Below are 16345 nucleotides of genomic sequence, written 5' to 3'. Positions count from 1 at the left end.
TGCAGCCTCGACCCACTGGGCTCTGGCGATCCTTCCCCCTCAGCCTTCCAAGTAGCTGGAACTACAGGCGCATGCTACCACACCCGGCTAACTTTTGATTTATTGTAGAGATGAGGTCTCGCCAAGTTGCCCAGGCGGGTCTCAAACTCATGGGCTCAGGTAATCCACTCACCTCGGCCTCCCAAAGCGCTGGGATTACAGGCTGAGCCACCGAGCCTGGCCAGTGGTTCTTTATTAAAGCAGATTTACCAAAGAAGACATAAAGATGGCAAACACCAAGTGAAAAGAAGCTCAACATCATTAGTTATTAGGGCAATGCAAATTAAAACCACAATGAAGCCAAGCACAGTGGCTCATGCTTATAATTCCAGCACTTCAGGAAGCCAAGGCAGGAGGATTATGTGAGGTCAGGAGTTCAAGACCAGCTTGGGTATCATAGTGAGACAATGTCTTTACAAAAATTTTTTTTAAATTGCCAGGTGTGGTGATATGCATCTGTATCGAGCTACTAGGGAGGCTAAGGTGGAAGGATTGCTTGAGCCTGTTGAGTTCGAGATCAAGATCGAGATCGTGCAGCTGCACTCCAGCCTGGGCACACAAACAAACAAAACCCACAATGAGATATGCATCTATTCTAACTCCAGCCTGGGCACACAAACAAACAAACAAAACCCACAATGAGATATGCATCTATTCTAATGACTAAAAGTTGTAAGACTGACCATATCAACTACTGGCAAGGATGTAGGAGAACTAAACTCTCCCTTACTGTTGATGGGAAAAAATAATGGTACAACCACTTTGGAAAGTAGTTTGGCAGTTTCTTACAAAGTTAAATACGCACAGACCAGATAGTCCAACAATTCCACTCCTGGGTATTTACCTAGGAGAAATGAAAGTATATATTCACATCAATACTTGTATACAGAAACGTTCACAGCAGCTTTCCAGCAAAACCTGGAAACAACCCAAAGGCCACCACCAAGTGAATGGATAAACCCACTGGCCCACCCATATCGTGGAACACCACTCAGCAACAAAAAGAGGGATGGACTGCTGACATGGGCAACATGAGTGCATCTCCCAGTAAGCATGCTCAGTGAAAGAAACCGAGACTAAACTGAGGACAAGCTGTAGGATACCATTTATATAAAAATCACAGCAACTAATCTGTAGTGACAGACAGTGGATCCCCGGTTGTCTGGGGCAGGAGAGAGGGACTATGAAGGGATGCGAGGAAACCGTGAGTGACAGCTACGTTCATGGCTTTGACTGTGGAAACGGTTTCACTAGTGTATACATACGTCAAAGCTAGTAAAACTGTACACACTAAATATGTGCCATTGACTGAATGTGAATTATATCTCAATAGAGCTGTAATAAAAAGAGACATATAGCTGGGCTCAGTGGCTCAGCCTGTAATCCCGTGCCTTTGGGAGGCTGAGGTGAGTGGATTGCCTGAGCCTGAGCCTGCGGGTTCGAGACCCGCATGGGTAGCGAGACCTCATCTCTACAATAAATCAAAAAATCAGCCAGGTGTGGTAGCGCATGCCTGTAATTCCGGCTACTCGGAAGGCTGAGGCGGAAGAATCGCCGGAGCCCAGCAGGTCGAGGCTGTGGTGGCCGGGAGCAGCCACTGCACTCCAGTCTGGGCGACAGAGTGAGACTCCAACTCATAAAAAAAAAACAAAAAAAACCAAAGAGACATATGATATAACCAGTTGAGATGTATATTTCAAGACTGTTTCAAACAAGTACATTGACTTAAAACAGTGTTTTTAAAAAACAATCAGGAAAACTGGTTTAAGATTTTAAAATTGTTTTAAGACAGTCAGGGAAACTGAGGAACTGCTTTGGAATTAATAATATCAAGGTATTGTTAAGATGTTTAAATGGGGCAATGGTATTTCAGTTATATTATTTTTTAAAAAGAGTAGCTGTTTAGAAATAACATTGTACGACATTTATGAATGGTATAGGAGGTGCCAGGGAGGAGGAAGTTGGTAGAGACATACATGAAACAGGATGGCCCCTGGTTGCATAACAGTTTAAGTCGAAAAACTTACCAGAAGTTTCCTTAGACTACATATTTATTTTTCCATAATATAACTTTTAATACAGAGTCAAAAGTAAAGAAATATTAAGGAATCATAAGGCATCTTTACCTACTTGTGGCAGAATTTTTAAGAAATCAATAGAGGTCACTGCCTTGCTAAGCTATGGTGTGGCCATGTGCTCTTTGAGCTATGGCCAGGCCATGTTTCCTGACTTTGGCTCCCTCCTTGGGTAAGTGAATCTCCTCTTTCTCTAATTTACTTTCTAAATAAACTATATTTTCTAATCTAAAAAAAATCAACAGAACTAGATGCTGCACATTTGGTGATTTTCTTATAACTAAGACAACTTCATAAAAGTTAGTAAGTGGGCATGGTGGCTCACGCCTATAATCCCAGCACTTTGGGAGGCTGAGTTGAGAGGACTGCCTGAGCCCAGGGGTTCGAGACCAGCCTGGGCAACTTGGAGAGACCTCATCTTTATAATAAATAAATAAACAAAAATTATCCAGGCATGGTGGTGAGTACCTGTAGTTCTAGCTACTTGGAAGGCTGAGGTGGAAGGATCACCTGAGCCCAGCAGTTCGAGGCTGCAGTGGCTGGTAGCATGCCATTGTACTCCAACCTAGGCAACAGAGTGAGAGATTCCAACTAAAAAAAAAAGTTAATAAGTTCCAAAAAGAACATGTTTACATTAAAACTACAAAAGAAGTACTTGTTATTAACAGGTTTTTTTTGGTTTGCTTTCTTGTAAAGAAAATCCTATTTAAGCTAGATCAAAAAAGGTACAAAGTATATAGAAAATTCGCCGGGCTCATGGCTCAGCCTGTAATCCCGCGCCTTGGGAGGCTGAGGTGACTGGATTGCCTGAGCCCGCGAGTTTGAGAGCCGCCTGGGCAGGTGAGAGCTCATCTCTACAATAAATCAAAAAATTAGCCGGGCGTGGTAGCACACACCTGTAATTCCAGCTACTCGGAAGGCTGAGGCGGAAGGATCACCGGAGCCCAGCAGGCGAGGCTGCGGTGGCCGGGAACGGCCACTTTGCTCCAGTCTGGGCGACAGAGTAAGACTCCAACTCAAAATAAATAAATAAATAAATAATAAAAAGTATATAGGAAATTCAACCCTGAAATGATGTACAGATACCAAAAGTAAAGCAAATGGCAGGCTTCAGGCGAGATCCAAGTTAGGTCCTCCTTGAAAGGCATCAGCTGGCCACCCTTTACTGGAATGCCCCTCACTCAGGAACGCAGGCACGGGTGCCGCGGGCTTCTGCTTCTTTGCCTGCAGGATCATCAAGCCATGCTGAGAGCCGTAAAAATCACCATGAACAGCTCCTTGACCATATTCCCTGAGGACCAAAAGTGACAACCGAAAAGACGCTGTGACACTCCTGCAAGCCCCGTTCCATCTCCCACTTGAACTGGCACTGAAGGCAGTCTTCCTGGCAGCCGTGGCCAACACTGAATATTCAACAGGAGGAGATGTGCCCTTCGGTTCCAAGAAGGACTCAGGCAAGAATATTTTTAACAGCTACCACAGCATCGTAACTGCTATCACTTTAAATTTAAAACTCTCACTCTTGAGCAATTCAAAGACCTTCGCAGTCCTAGGTTTATTATAAAAAACCTTGGGAGGGAATTTTCCATCAAAGCTGCTTATGGATGTAAGGTAGTCAATCCTATGGTCATATGAATATTGCTGTATGCAAATCTGAAACCTACACACTGGATTCTCTATCTGTATGAAATTATAGAATAAATCAAACTGCTTTTACCATGGCTCCCTTTACTTAGAAACAAATGAGATAATAACATTTACTATGCTTACTATGTGCCAAATGCTATTCAAAATGTTTCTATTCTCTCATGATAATCAATCCCACAAGTTAGATGTAATTAATATCCCCATTTGACAGGTAAGAATATCAAGGCAGAGCGAGGTCATGTAGTGAGCAAGTCAACAGAAGAGCCAAGTTTCACGTTCAGTTGTTGCAATCTCCAAAGCTCATATTCACCCTCTGTGCTCCCTGGAGACTCAGGGGCAAGGAGGAGAGACAGAAATGCTCAGATGGAAGGCAGGTATGATATGCACAGAGGAATACCAAACCAATCAAATGTCCATGTTTCCACTTGGGCGATACTTTTTCACTCGGTTAAAGAGCACAGTGAATCAGAGAAAGTAGATTCTAGAAACAAAGCTTTACTAACGGAAGACTGGACTGGAATAAGTGAACTTAACGTAACGTAAGAAAATCTTCATTTACACAAATACATTAAATACAAATTACAATGTGAAAATTCATTGCAGATATTTTGTATTATTGCTTCCTCAACATTTTCCCTCCTTCCTTCCCTGTCTTCCTATCTCTGTCTCTCTCTGAGTCAGGGTCTCATTAAATGTCATCCAGGGTGCAGCTCAGTGGCATGATCATAGCTCACTGCAGCCCTGAACTCCTGGGCTCAGGTGATCCTCCCACCTCGGCCTCCCGATTAGCTGGGACTACGGTACAATTTTTTTTTTTTGTAGAGATGAGGTCTTGCTATGTTGCCTAGGCTGGTCTCGGACTCCTAGGCTCAACCAATCCTCCCACCTTGGCCTCCCAAACTGCTGGGTTACAGGCGTGAGCCATGGTGTCCAGTGAGTATTTTAATAAAGTACTTTTTGTTTTCCAGGAAGGAAGGGAGCTGTTGCTCCATATTCCTACCCGGGAAATGCTCTATGATCTCGGCAGCTGCTCTTCACGCTTGGGGATCAACACCTTCTCCTCTTCTCGGTCTCCCCAGCGTGGCAGTCTAAACGGCCCCTTTCCCCATTGCTGCCACCCACTAGCATGAGGGCGTGAGGGTCTAGGCGCAGTGCCTGGCTCAATTCTGGCTGTGTGTGTGTCAGGGAGGCGACCTCGGGGAAGTGTTGAGCCCTGATGTCCCAGTGTGAGGATGACAACAGTACCTCCTCCTTCGCCAAGCAGCAGTGTGTCAAGGCGTGGAAGCGCTCAGAGCAGCTCTTGGTGCATGGTGCATGGCAGATGCTCTGTAAAGGTCAGGTTTATTCTTTTCGTTTGTTTGTTTTCTAAGTCAGAGTCTCACTCCATCGCCCAGGCTGCAGTGCAGTGGCACACTCACGGCCACCACAACCTCGACCTGCTGGGCTCCGCGATCCTTCCGCCTCAGCCTTCCAAGGAGCCGGAACTACAGGCACGCACTACCACGCCCAGCTCATTTTTTTGCTTTATTATAGAGACAAGGTCTCACCACGTTGCCTGGGCTGGTCTCGAACCCGCAGACTTAGGCAATCCACTTGCCTCGGCCTCCCAAAGTACTGGGATTACGGGCTGAGCCACCAAGCCTGGCCAGATTTACTCTTAAAACAAAATGCAAGTTGTCACAGGTATCCTCAGGCACTAGACCACCAAGTGACAGGGAACATGTAATACTTCTGTAATGGAAGGAGGAAGAAGGAAGGAGGGAAGGAAGGGTGGCCATGGCACATACAATTATCAGTAAAATGTGTCAAATTTGAGGATAATGTACGTACTTTGAGTTGTGCGTGTGAATACAAGTAAGAGAGAGTGCTGGGTTCATCTGTCCAGAAGCTCTAGCACTGTAACACTGGGAGGGGCACTGAATGTCCATTCCGGCTAACTGCCAAAATCTTGTCCATTCCGGCTAACTGCCAAAATCTTAAGTCAATGTCCAGACAAAGCTGAGACCAGAGAGCATCACTGTCACTGAATGAATTTTTCAGATACCAGTTTAATTTTGAAGTTAAAAATAAAATTCAATTGTCTTGTTGGAAATTTGAGTAATAACGTTCAAGTGTGACAAGGATTTCTCAGGATAGTCGCCAACATAGCTGCTTCTCCTGGGCAGTAGTCCAGTCCTGAACTGCCACTCACCATCTCCAGGTGTGGGTCAGTTCTACTGGGACAGTGTAGTAAGGCTGCCACCAATCATCCAGCACCATTCTGTCTTCCAAAACAACTAATTTCGAGAATGGTTTTGTCTCACATGATGAGCGCTAGAGCATCTCAATCAATGCCACAGATTAGAACAATTCTGTCTTACGCAATCCACACTGGCACAAAATGTCTTAGCTCAAAGAGGATGTGCTGTTCTCCCAAGTGTCTGGTCACCTCAACATTCACAGAAACTGCTGGCCTATTTCCTTAGTTAATTCACTAAGTATTCATAGTGACTGTTCATCTTGTTCTCTAATTAAACCCATTTCTTGTTTTCAGTTCTCAATCACTAGGGCCTTCCACTCTTGCAGTGAATACCAGTATTAACAAGCGGGTATCGATGGGGCACTGACTGCATGCCAGCCTGCCCTCTGTGTCACACACACATCCAGTCCCTGCAATCTGATGATGCAGGGACCTTATTATTACCGATAAAGAAAACTGAGTCGCAATAAATGATAAATTAAATAACTTGCACAACTAGTAAGTAGCAGAGCTGGGGTTTGAACTCAGCACACGGGCTCAGCGGTGGTGCTTGTAACCACTGGACAGTCTGCCTCTTGGCAGCTGAGCGACGAGGAAGAGGTGGGCTCAGTAGGTGCGGGTGTGGCAGGTGTGCAGATGGGAAGGAGAAAGGGGGCGGAGAAAGTGTGATTGAGAACATAAGAAGAGGTCACGTGGGAACCCACAGCAGGCACAGGAGACAGCATGAGAGTTCTGCAGGGCCAGACCTCGCAGGCCCGTGCAGGCCAGGAAGGGGAGCGGCAAGGCCCTGGGGGTCTCAAGCAAGGGGTGATGGCATGACCTCAGAGTGCCCGTGTGAAAGTCACTTTGGTGAAGAAAGTATGGCGCAGGGGGCCTTGTTAGGTGCTACAGCGACAGCCGCGATGACAACAGCCTGGCCTATGCTGGTGAGTGGAGACGGTGGACAGTTCAGGGGTGCACTTCACCAGGAGAGGGGGAAGGACCGGATTACAGGGGGAGAGGGGTCAAGAGGGACATGCCAAGGCTTACTCCTAGCTTCTGTTTGAACAGCTGGATGGATGACAATGCTGTTCCACGAGATGGAAGCACCCCGAGGACCAGAGGTGTGGGGAAGCATCTGCTCAGTCCCAGACATGCTGGGCAGAAGAGTGTTGGGTGTCAGGGCGAGAGGTCCAGCAGGCAGATGGACACACAGGCCTGGAGCCCGTGCCGAAGGCTGAGCCAGAGAGAGCCTGGAGTCAGTGTGTCTACGGTGGCTGAAGCCACATGGGAGCCTGGGGTCCTACAGAGCAGGACCCAACCTTTTTGGCCTCAGGGGTCGGTTTCACAGAAGACAGTTTTTCCATGGATGGGGGGGAACATCAGGCATTAGATTCTCATAAGGAGTGTGTAACTGTATGTGCAGTTCACGACTGGGACCGTGTCCCCATGAGAAGCTAATGCCGCCGCTGATCTGACAGGAGATGGTGCTCAGGCGGTAATGCCAGCGATGGGGAGCAGCTGGAAATACAGATGAAGCTGCATTTGCTCGCCCGCCACTCACTTCCTGCTGTGTGGCCCAGTTCCTAACAGGCTACGGATTGGTGCCAGTTTGCAGTCTGGGGGCTGGGGACCCCTGCTATAGAGGCTCTGGAGAGAGAGGAAGGCCCAAGGCAGGGCCTTAAGAACTCCACCATTTTTCTTGTGTGAGTAGGAGTCCCACTCTGTCACCCAGGCTGGAGTGCAGTGGCACACTCACAGTCACCACAGTTTCAACCCGCTGGGCTCAGGCGATCCTTCCTCCTCAGCCTTCTGTGCCCAGCAGAACTTCACTTTTTTTTTTTTTGAGTAGGAGTCTCATTCCATTGTCCAGGCTGGAGTGCAGTGGCATGCTCAGGGTCACCCCGGAGTCGACCTGCTGGGTTCCGGCGAGCCTTCCAAGTAGCTGGAACTACAGGTGCATGCTACCATACCTGGATAATTTTTTGATTTATTGTAAAGATGAGGTCTCACCAAGTTGCCCAGGCTGTTCTCGAACCCGTGGCCTCAGGCAGTCTTTCCACCTTGGCCTACCAAAGTGCTGGGGTGACAGGCTCGGGTCACTGCACCCGGCAAGAACTTCATATCTTAAAAGATCAAGAAGTCAAGGATGAGCCTGCCAAGGAGAGGCTGGAAGGCAGAAGGAAGACCAGACGGGAGCAGGTGACACAGAAACCGACATGAATGTGAGTCGAAGAAGGAATCATCGCATCAAGGGCTTCCAGGAGGCAAGAAAGATTCAGACGGAAGCATCCATGAGGTCCGGAGACGGGGGGCTGCCTCAGAGGGACAAGGAGGTCAGGCCAGACCGGGGCAACGAAGGAGTGCGGGAGAGGGAGGAAATGAAGAAAGGCTGCACACAGCTCCAAAAAAGGCCGCCAGAGAGGAGTGTGGCTTGAGAGGAGAAGATTCAGACAGGAGAGGCTGAGCGCGTTTAAACGGTGGGCCCAGAGACCGGAGCCAGGAGGACGCAGCCGAGCACGGCCGCTCCTTGGAGCAAGGAGAAAGAGGAGCCTCAGCGGGAGGGAGCGCGGGGGCAGCAGCCCTGTTCCAGCGTGAGGCAGGAAGGCCAGGGCCGGCAAGGTGCTCCTGTTTGCCCGAGGGAGGGAGGCCAAGAGGTGTGCTGAGGAGGCAGGTTTGCACCTTGGGGAGCAGCACGATGACAAAGCTTCTGCTGATGGCTCTGAATTTTTCGGTGACACAGGATGCAATGTCACATCTGGAGAGGGAATAAGGTGCGGGTGAAGACGATGGGGGAGCATGAATAGGAGGCAGGGTGGGTTTCGGAGGAGACAAGAGGAATCACAACAGTCGCTGTACAAGGTGGGAGAAAGCGTGAATCCGAGAAGCAGGGGTTGCTGGGCCTCGTTTCGGAACACTGGTGATCAAGAATGACCGGGGTCCCAGTGGGCCTCGCTGTGTGACGGGCAGTGCTCAGTCTGTGGGTGCAGGCAGAGAAGGCAGAGGGCGGAGCCATCCAGGACGGGGGCTTCCTAGCAAGGGACACAAGTCCAGAAGGCCAGGGAGCGAGAGGGTCAAGGGCACCACCCTCTAACACTGGGCACAGGTGGCAGAGATGGACCAGGGACCAAAGTTCCACGAGAAAAGAGCGGGAGGATGCAGTCCCAAGGAGAGTGCAGCGACAGTGAGGAGACGAACAGCTGCTGGTGGAGTGGGGGACAGAACTCTTGAACTCAAGCCATTAATTACTCACAGGTTGGGCAGGGTGGCTCACACCTGTAATCCCAGCAATTCAGGAGGCCAAGGTGGGAGGGTCACTTGAGCCCAGGAGTTCAAGGCCAGCCTAGGCAACATAGCAAGACCTCGTCTCTAAAAAAATTAGCCAGGCATGGTGGTGTATGCTTGTAGCCCAGCTTCTTGGAAGGCTGAGGTGGAAGGATCACCTGAGCCAAGGAGTGTGAAGCTGCCACGAGTCGTGATCATGCCACTGCACTCCAGCCTGGATGACAGAGTGAGATCCCACCTCAAAAGAAATTATCATTCGTAATCATTCAGCAGATTATTTGAACTAAGTATTATTTAGTTTGACCATTAGCCATTAACACATTAAGACCAGTCCTCCGTGATGAGACTTCTACTCCAGGAAGAGCTTTTAGAAAATATTAAGAAAAGACCAACCACCCAATGGGAAAATGAATGACACCTACTTGGCAGGAGATTCCTCTTCCGGGGCACCCGGGGTCTCCTCCAACACTGCAGACTCTTCTGTAGGTGCTGTCGCCTCCACGTCACTGAAAAACAGCAAGAACCTCTTCAGTCATCCAAGTATGGACGTCATCCAGTGCCCTTGCACGCTTAAGATGCAGAAAACACATTCTAGTGTGCTTTTCCTTAAGCACCTGTTCTTCAAGAAATTATCCACAAATACAGCCACCCACATCAAATGAAAAAGAGAAAATGGGTGCTTATCCATATAAATTATTTCCAGAAATATGAAAAGTTATTTGAGAAACAGAAGTTTCCATGAGATCTAAAATGAAGAACAGATTGTAAATTATCAGAACAATTATTCAAAACTCTTATTATCCTAGAAAATTCCAAATATTAAAAGAAGTCATAAAAATTCTTAAACTACATTTGCTAAATGATTTATTAAAAATAAGAATATGCCATACCAAACTGAAGAAAAGGTAAGAAAGAGGAAACATTTCACAAAAAAATGAGTGTGTATGATCCTAAACACTTGGTAATAACCATCCAGAAAAATAGGCTTTGAAACACTGATTTCTATACCATCACAACTAAATACACAATCTACACATTAGAAATGACAGCACAATAAAGATTAATTTGATCAGTACACATGATCTTAATTTTTCTTTTCTATGCTAACATTATTCTTATCTGAACATTACTTTATAAAAAAAAGTTCCAGTTGCTAAAATTAGTCAACATAAATATACCCATTAGAAATATTTTATAGTCCACATACAGAATCAGCATTTTTTCATTCCTATTCAGGAAAAAGCTTCACAGAGGGCTTTAAAAACAAGTTTTATTTTAAATGAGTAAACATAAATTGAACCGCAAACAGAATAGACCTTTCAAATTTAAATAATTTTAAAATTCTCAACTCCAAATTACTGCAATGAATTTCTAAAAAAAAATTACTGCTTTTTAACATAAAATTTACATAATTAACTTTGTCTTTTTAAGAAAACAGCTCCTAAATCCAATGGGCGCCACCCTGGAAAGGCTGCTGGCCCACCCTGCAGAGGCCCCTTCACAAACCATCCCATCTGCACCTCAGACTCTCCCCAGCGGGGTCACTGGGTGTATAAGCACCCAGTCCCTCCAAAGTCTAGTGCAGGAGCAGAGATAAGTAACTCCACTGTCTACTCCCTCGGCTGTGGAATAAGCCAAGTGGATAAAAAAGCCTGAGTTTTCTGACAGCTTATACATTTTGACAATTAAAAATCATTAAAGGGAGAAAAAACATGGAGACTCCAAAACACCAAAAGACTCGGTAAAAAGCAGTATTTCTTAAACTGGAGCAATTAATTGATTTTACAGAAAAGCCACAGATCTCCCCCGATGTTGACCTAAAGTATTTTATGAATAAAATAAATATAAGAGTAATATTGTGCTTACAGCTATTATAGAACCATATGACCAAAATTATAAAGCAAATGCGTTTTGAAGTTAGTAACAAAGAATCTAGCAGATTATATTATTTTGTTGAAAGTAAATCACCAATGTTGAATTTATTAGAAGAAAGATATAACCCCAGGGCCCATGTCTACATTTTGACTTCCATTATATAGGTACAGAAAATGCCTACTTGTGCAAATATGTTCCATGAATGGCTTTGTTACCTAGTTCAAATTTAATTCACTACACACTTGACCCAATCTTTAACAACAACAGATTTTCATCAGATCTTGCTTGATAACAACATAAAACTGTCTTGCTCCTCACAATAAAAGTTGAAAGGCAGCATCACTGAAAACTGCCTTCATGAGTTGGGAGGCCAAGGAGGAAGGATCGTTTGAGTCCGTGAGTTCAAGACCAGCCTAGCCAACACAGCAATGCCTCACCGCTACAAAACTGAAAAAATAAGCCAAGTGTGTAGGTATGTCTGTAGTCTCAGCTACTTGGGAGGCTGAGGTGGAAGGATCACCTGAGTATAGGATGTTGAGGCTGCAGTGAGCCATAATCATGTCACTGCACTCTAGCCTGGGCGACAGAGTAAGACACTGACTCAAAAAAAAAAAAAAAGAAAGAAAGAAAACTGCACTCATGGGTAGCGTGTCTATTCTACTTGTTAACAAGAAAATAACTGACATACTTTTTAAATTACTGCAGATGGAAACATTTTATTTCAGCAGACACTCACTGCTGCAGAAAGCCAATAATACTAAAATGGCTCAGTCACACCAATTTCAAAGTATCTTGTCCTTAAATCCAGGTATTGCTGTCAATGTCATCAAAGAGCAACACTCAACTAGAATGAAATCCCTATACTTATAATCTACCAGGAGGTAAACACATCTCTCATTGTGTCAGGCACACCTCCACTTTCTACTCACTAATCAAAAGTAGGTAGGGTGTGATGACTCATACCTGTAATTGTTGCACTTTGGGAGGCTGAGGCAGGAGGACTGCTTGAGTCCAGAAGTTCAAGACCAACCTAGACAACATAGCGAGACTTCATCTCTAAAAAAATTTTTTTTAATTAGCTGGGTGTGGTAGCTCATGCCTATAATCCCAGCACTATGGGAGGCAGATGTAGGAGGACTGCTTGAGTCTTTAGAAAACTGAGAAACACAGGAGTTCCAGACCAGCCTGGGCAACACAGTAAGACCTCGCCTCTCTAAAAAAAAAAAAAATCAAAACATGAACTGAGTATGGTGGCATGCAGCTGTAATTCCATCTACTCAGGAGGTTGAGGAGGATGGATTGTCTGTGCCCAGGAGGAAGAGTCTGTGATGAGAGTAAGATCGTGACTCAAATAAAAACAAAGCAAAACAAAACAAAAAAGCAGCATATAACTCCTCTGCACTACATTGTTTTCAAATGTCAAGTCAAAATCTCAATTTTTAAGTTAATTAGTCTTATTTGAAGGAAATCTTTCAGCTACATTATTATTGTCACCTAAGGTTTGACTTTACGATTCACACACCAGTTCAAGATGAGTGCCATGGGGCATGTGCCATTTCCACACTGGGACATGCCAGCCTGCCAGGGGCATACGCAGTCACCTCTTCATGCCACAAGTCTAATAAAGTAACAACTTGGAGCCAAAATGCTTTGAAGTTGAAATGCAAACTGACATGGAGTGACAGGACTCGATAAGGTGGTAAATCAGATAATTTAGTCTGATTACTTTTTAAAATACATTGTCAAAGTAAAAGAAAAGAAAAAGACTTGTCATCAAGCTCCTGTGGCACTCCACAAGTTTCTCTTCTTTTCAAGGACAACATGAGTGACAGTCGTAAATCTAATGCTGTTACACTTGATATGACTCTGTACATTTGTCTTAAAGGGAACGATGTAAGAAAAATAAGCTCCTGTAAGAAGTTCATATTCTTCAAAAGAAGAAAAGCAGACAAGTGGACCCCCTCAAGCCTTCAAGCCAGCGGAAAGCCCGCCCACACCACCGCTCACCTGCCTTGTCCCGCAGTGCGCCCTGCCTCTGCCTTTGCAGGCACCAGGAAGCCACCATCTCTGCAGCCATGAACTGACAGAAGTCGAGCAGCGTAGAACCAAGTACCTACTCTAACTAGCAAAATAAGTGGCACAGATCTGAGGTGCCAAGAAGCACCTCAGAGAAATGTCCAATTTGAGCCTCAGGCGAAACGTGCCGCTGCAAATGATTTTATAAAAGAAACGCATCAAGGACCTACAAGAACTTTGGAAGGTCACAGAAAAATACAGAATATCCAGAAATTTCAAAAACATTCTGAGGCATGGCCAGTGAACAGTGCCATGTGTCTGAAGCATCAGCAAATACGTAGTCATCTGTCACAAATACTGTTGGCTAAAATAACAGAATTTTAAAAGCAATTTCAAACCTAATCACAACACTACAAATTTGTTTTAAAAAATCATATCACTAAACAAGAGCCTAAAATCAGTCTTTACTTAGGGGCACACAAGTATAAAGCACAACACAGAGGACATCACTGCCAAGAGAAGCAAATAAAGATGGAGATAACCCTGAGTGGCAAGTTCTGGAAGGCACACAATGGCACCATACCTGGCATCTTTCCCTGGTCCCCAGGTGCGAACTCCACATCCACCCATGTTGTCTTCAGCTCTGATTGCTCTAGAGGAAGAAAGAACATTCCCTTAAACTGGAAGCTGCGCTCCCGTCAATCTCCAAGTCAGAGAAATGTGATCACAAGCGCTGCCTAGGGATCCGCTTCCCACAAGAATAACGGCATGCTGATAAGAAGACACTCACATTTTGTCATTCCCACCGTATCTTTCCAATTCTCGCTTCCCTCTCTGGTCAAAGGCATCGAAAGCTCTGCTTCCAGGGCCGCCTCTTCCTCTGCCACGCATGCCCCCTCGTGGACCACCACGTCCTCTTGGCGGTCTGTCTCGATCATACCTGTCAACTGGCCTGGGAAGAGATGGGTGTCGTAGAAGTGGGTGAATTTGATGAAAGCTCTAAGGCTTTCTGAGAAAAAAATTCTAAAAGGAAACTACAGCTATAGTACATTGGGAAGAATGGTGGTTTGAATAACGGATTAATAGTTAGCCTTTACTGAGCCATACTGTATCTGGCATTGTACTGAGCACTTTACAGACAGTAATTTAATTCTCACAAGCAGATCTATAATATACAACTATTGCCCATGGATGAGGAAACTGAAGTGCAGAGTAGGCAGGTAACTTGCCCAAGGCACACAGCTGCTGAGGGTGGAACACGCCCAGGAGAAACGTCCAGGAGGTTCTAGACAGGCCATGGACTAATCTGCGTGGGGCATCACTTTCTCTCTCTGGTTCTATTTTAGTTCCCTTATTTAAAAAACAAAGATGTTAGGTAAAGAAACTCCAAGGCTCATTCCTGTTCTAATAATCTTTAAGCTAAATTTGGAATGTTTTATATAGTAAGAAAAATGGTTAAACTACAGATTATGCCCCCTCCCACTCTCTCTCCCAAACCCACAGCCAGCTGGTGACATTTGGGACAGAAAACCGTAACCCGCTACCACCTTACTTACCCCACCAATCCACAGACACACCCAAGGACAGTCAAAGGCCTCTTTGTTAAACTCAACAGTAACTTTTGTCTCGATGTCATCTGATCCCTACGCATCATTTGACACTGCTGACCACGCTTTTTCCTTTGGCCTTTCTTGCTTCTCTTTCCCTGCCTGTCCTCAGAAAGTTATTTTTGGAACAGGCAAGACGCAAACATGGTACGAAATTCTCACTGACCTAGGCCACCCAATTCCCTCCTCGGCAGACACCTACAGACTACACGAAGGGACAGCTCTGTGCCCTGCCATGTACCCGACATGTGTCTCGCAGTCCACACAGGCTGCCGCCCTCTGTCCTTGGCCTCGTTGACACTCCCACCCCTTTTCCCGGTATACCCCGTCCTGGTCTCTGCTGAATGTTCCCTGACCCCGTGTCTCACTTGGGTCTCTCAGATTCCAGGACACAAAGCCTGTCACTCTCTGGATGCCTCCACCTGGATGTCCCCAGGCCTGGCGGGTCCTTGCCCGACACTGAGCCCTTATTCCTCCTGTGGCCCCCAACTCACTCCCCACTTCTTCCCCTGCCACGCAGGCACGGATCCAGGCATGACCGCCCACCCACCGATCCTCGTCCCGTCCCCCCGCCATGCCGCGGTCACCATCGCTCTTTTCGGGGCCTGGTTTCTCCTACACGAGACTCCAAGCTCCTGTGTGAAGTGACCACGTCCTTTTCACTGCGATAACCCTCGGTTAAAAAAATATTTCCTCTTTATTTTTCAAGGCTTTTAAAAACATTTAAAGTGACAACAAATTCCTTATTTAACAGAGGTCCCGGCGTCAAGAAATCTAGTAGCATCAGTTGCGCAAGCACCTGCATGAGAGGTATGTTCCAGTCAAACTTTTATGGCTTAAAATGTTGCATTAAGAAGTTACTAAATAATAGTGGGTTAAAAAAAATGCAAGTCACATTTTCCTTTCTCAAAGAGATGAAACACAGAAGTACTCATGGTTAGCTTTATGCCAGTCTCATACAAGAAACACATCCTAAATGCATTCTCCAAGTTGGCTTTTCTGTCTCCCACTTCCCCTGATCAAAAGCAAATAGCCTGAGCCCGCGGGTTCGAGACCCGCCTGGGCAGCGAGACCTCATCTCTACAATAAATCAAAAAATCAGCCGGGCGTGGTAGCGCGCGCCTGTAATTCCGGCTCCTTGGAAGGCTGAGGCGGAAGGATCGCCGGAGCCCAGCAGGCGAGGCTGTGGTGGCCAGGAGCGGCCACTGCACTCCAGTCTGGACGACCGAGTGAGACTCCAACTCAAAAAAAAAAGCAAATTGTTAAAGAATGTCAAACCTGATTCTAAACTACAGTGACTACCTAAAGCAGAGTTCTAAAACAGTAACCAAAGAAAAGCAACAGTAAACCCTCAACCAGGAAGTAGAACAGGGAAATAAAAAAGTATGCCTGTAATTCCGCGCCTTTGGAAGGCTGAAGTGAGTGGATCGCCTGAGCCCGTGGGTTCGAGACCCGCCTGGGCAGCGAGACTTCATCTCTACAATAAATCAAAAAATCAGCCAGGCGTGGTAGCGCGTGCCTGTAGTTCTGGCTACTCGGAAGGTTGAGGCGGAAGGATCGCCGGAGCTCAGCAGTCGAGGCTG

The 16345-nt window shown here is 46.1% G+C and overlaps 1 protein-coding gene across 1 annotated transcript in view; it reads right to left on the bottom strand.

The window, feature by feature from the left end:
- Positions 1-16345, bottom strand: part of LOC103258059 (intracellular hyaluronan-binding protein 4) — a gene marked incomplete at its 5' end in the record, with an annotated part of 92154 nt that overhangs the window by 10670 nt on the left and 65139 nt on the right. Inside the window, 3 exons of the mRNA XM_021711232.1 lie at positions 9687-9770; positions 13739-13807; positions 13946-14107. Coding sequence (XP_021566907.1) covers positions 9687-9770; positions 13739-13807; positions 13946-14107 — 315 coding nt within the window. The remainder of the gene's footprint in view (positions 1-9686; positions 9771-13738; positions 13808-13945; positions 14108-16345) is intronic.

This window comes from Carlito syrichta, unplaced genomic scaffold (genome assembly GCF_000164805.1).
Source record: "Carlito syrichta isolate Samal-C Ts95f unplaced genomic scaffold, Tarsius_syrichta-2.0.1 Scaffold301951, whole genome shotgun sequence".
NCBI classification, from domain to species: domain Eukaryota; kingdom Metazoa; phylum Chordata; class Mammalia; order Primates; family Tarsiidae; genus Carlito; species Carlito syrichta.
The sequence above is the reverse complement of the archived record's forward strand: the minus strand, read 5'-3'. Positions and strand labels throughout refer to the sequence as shown.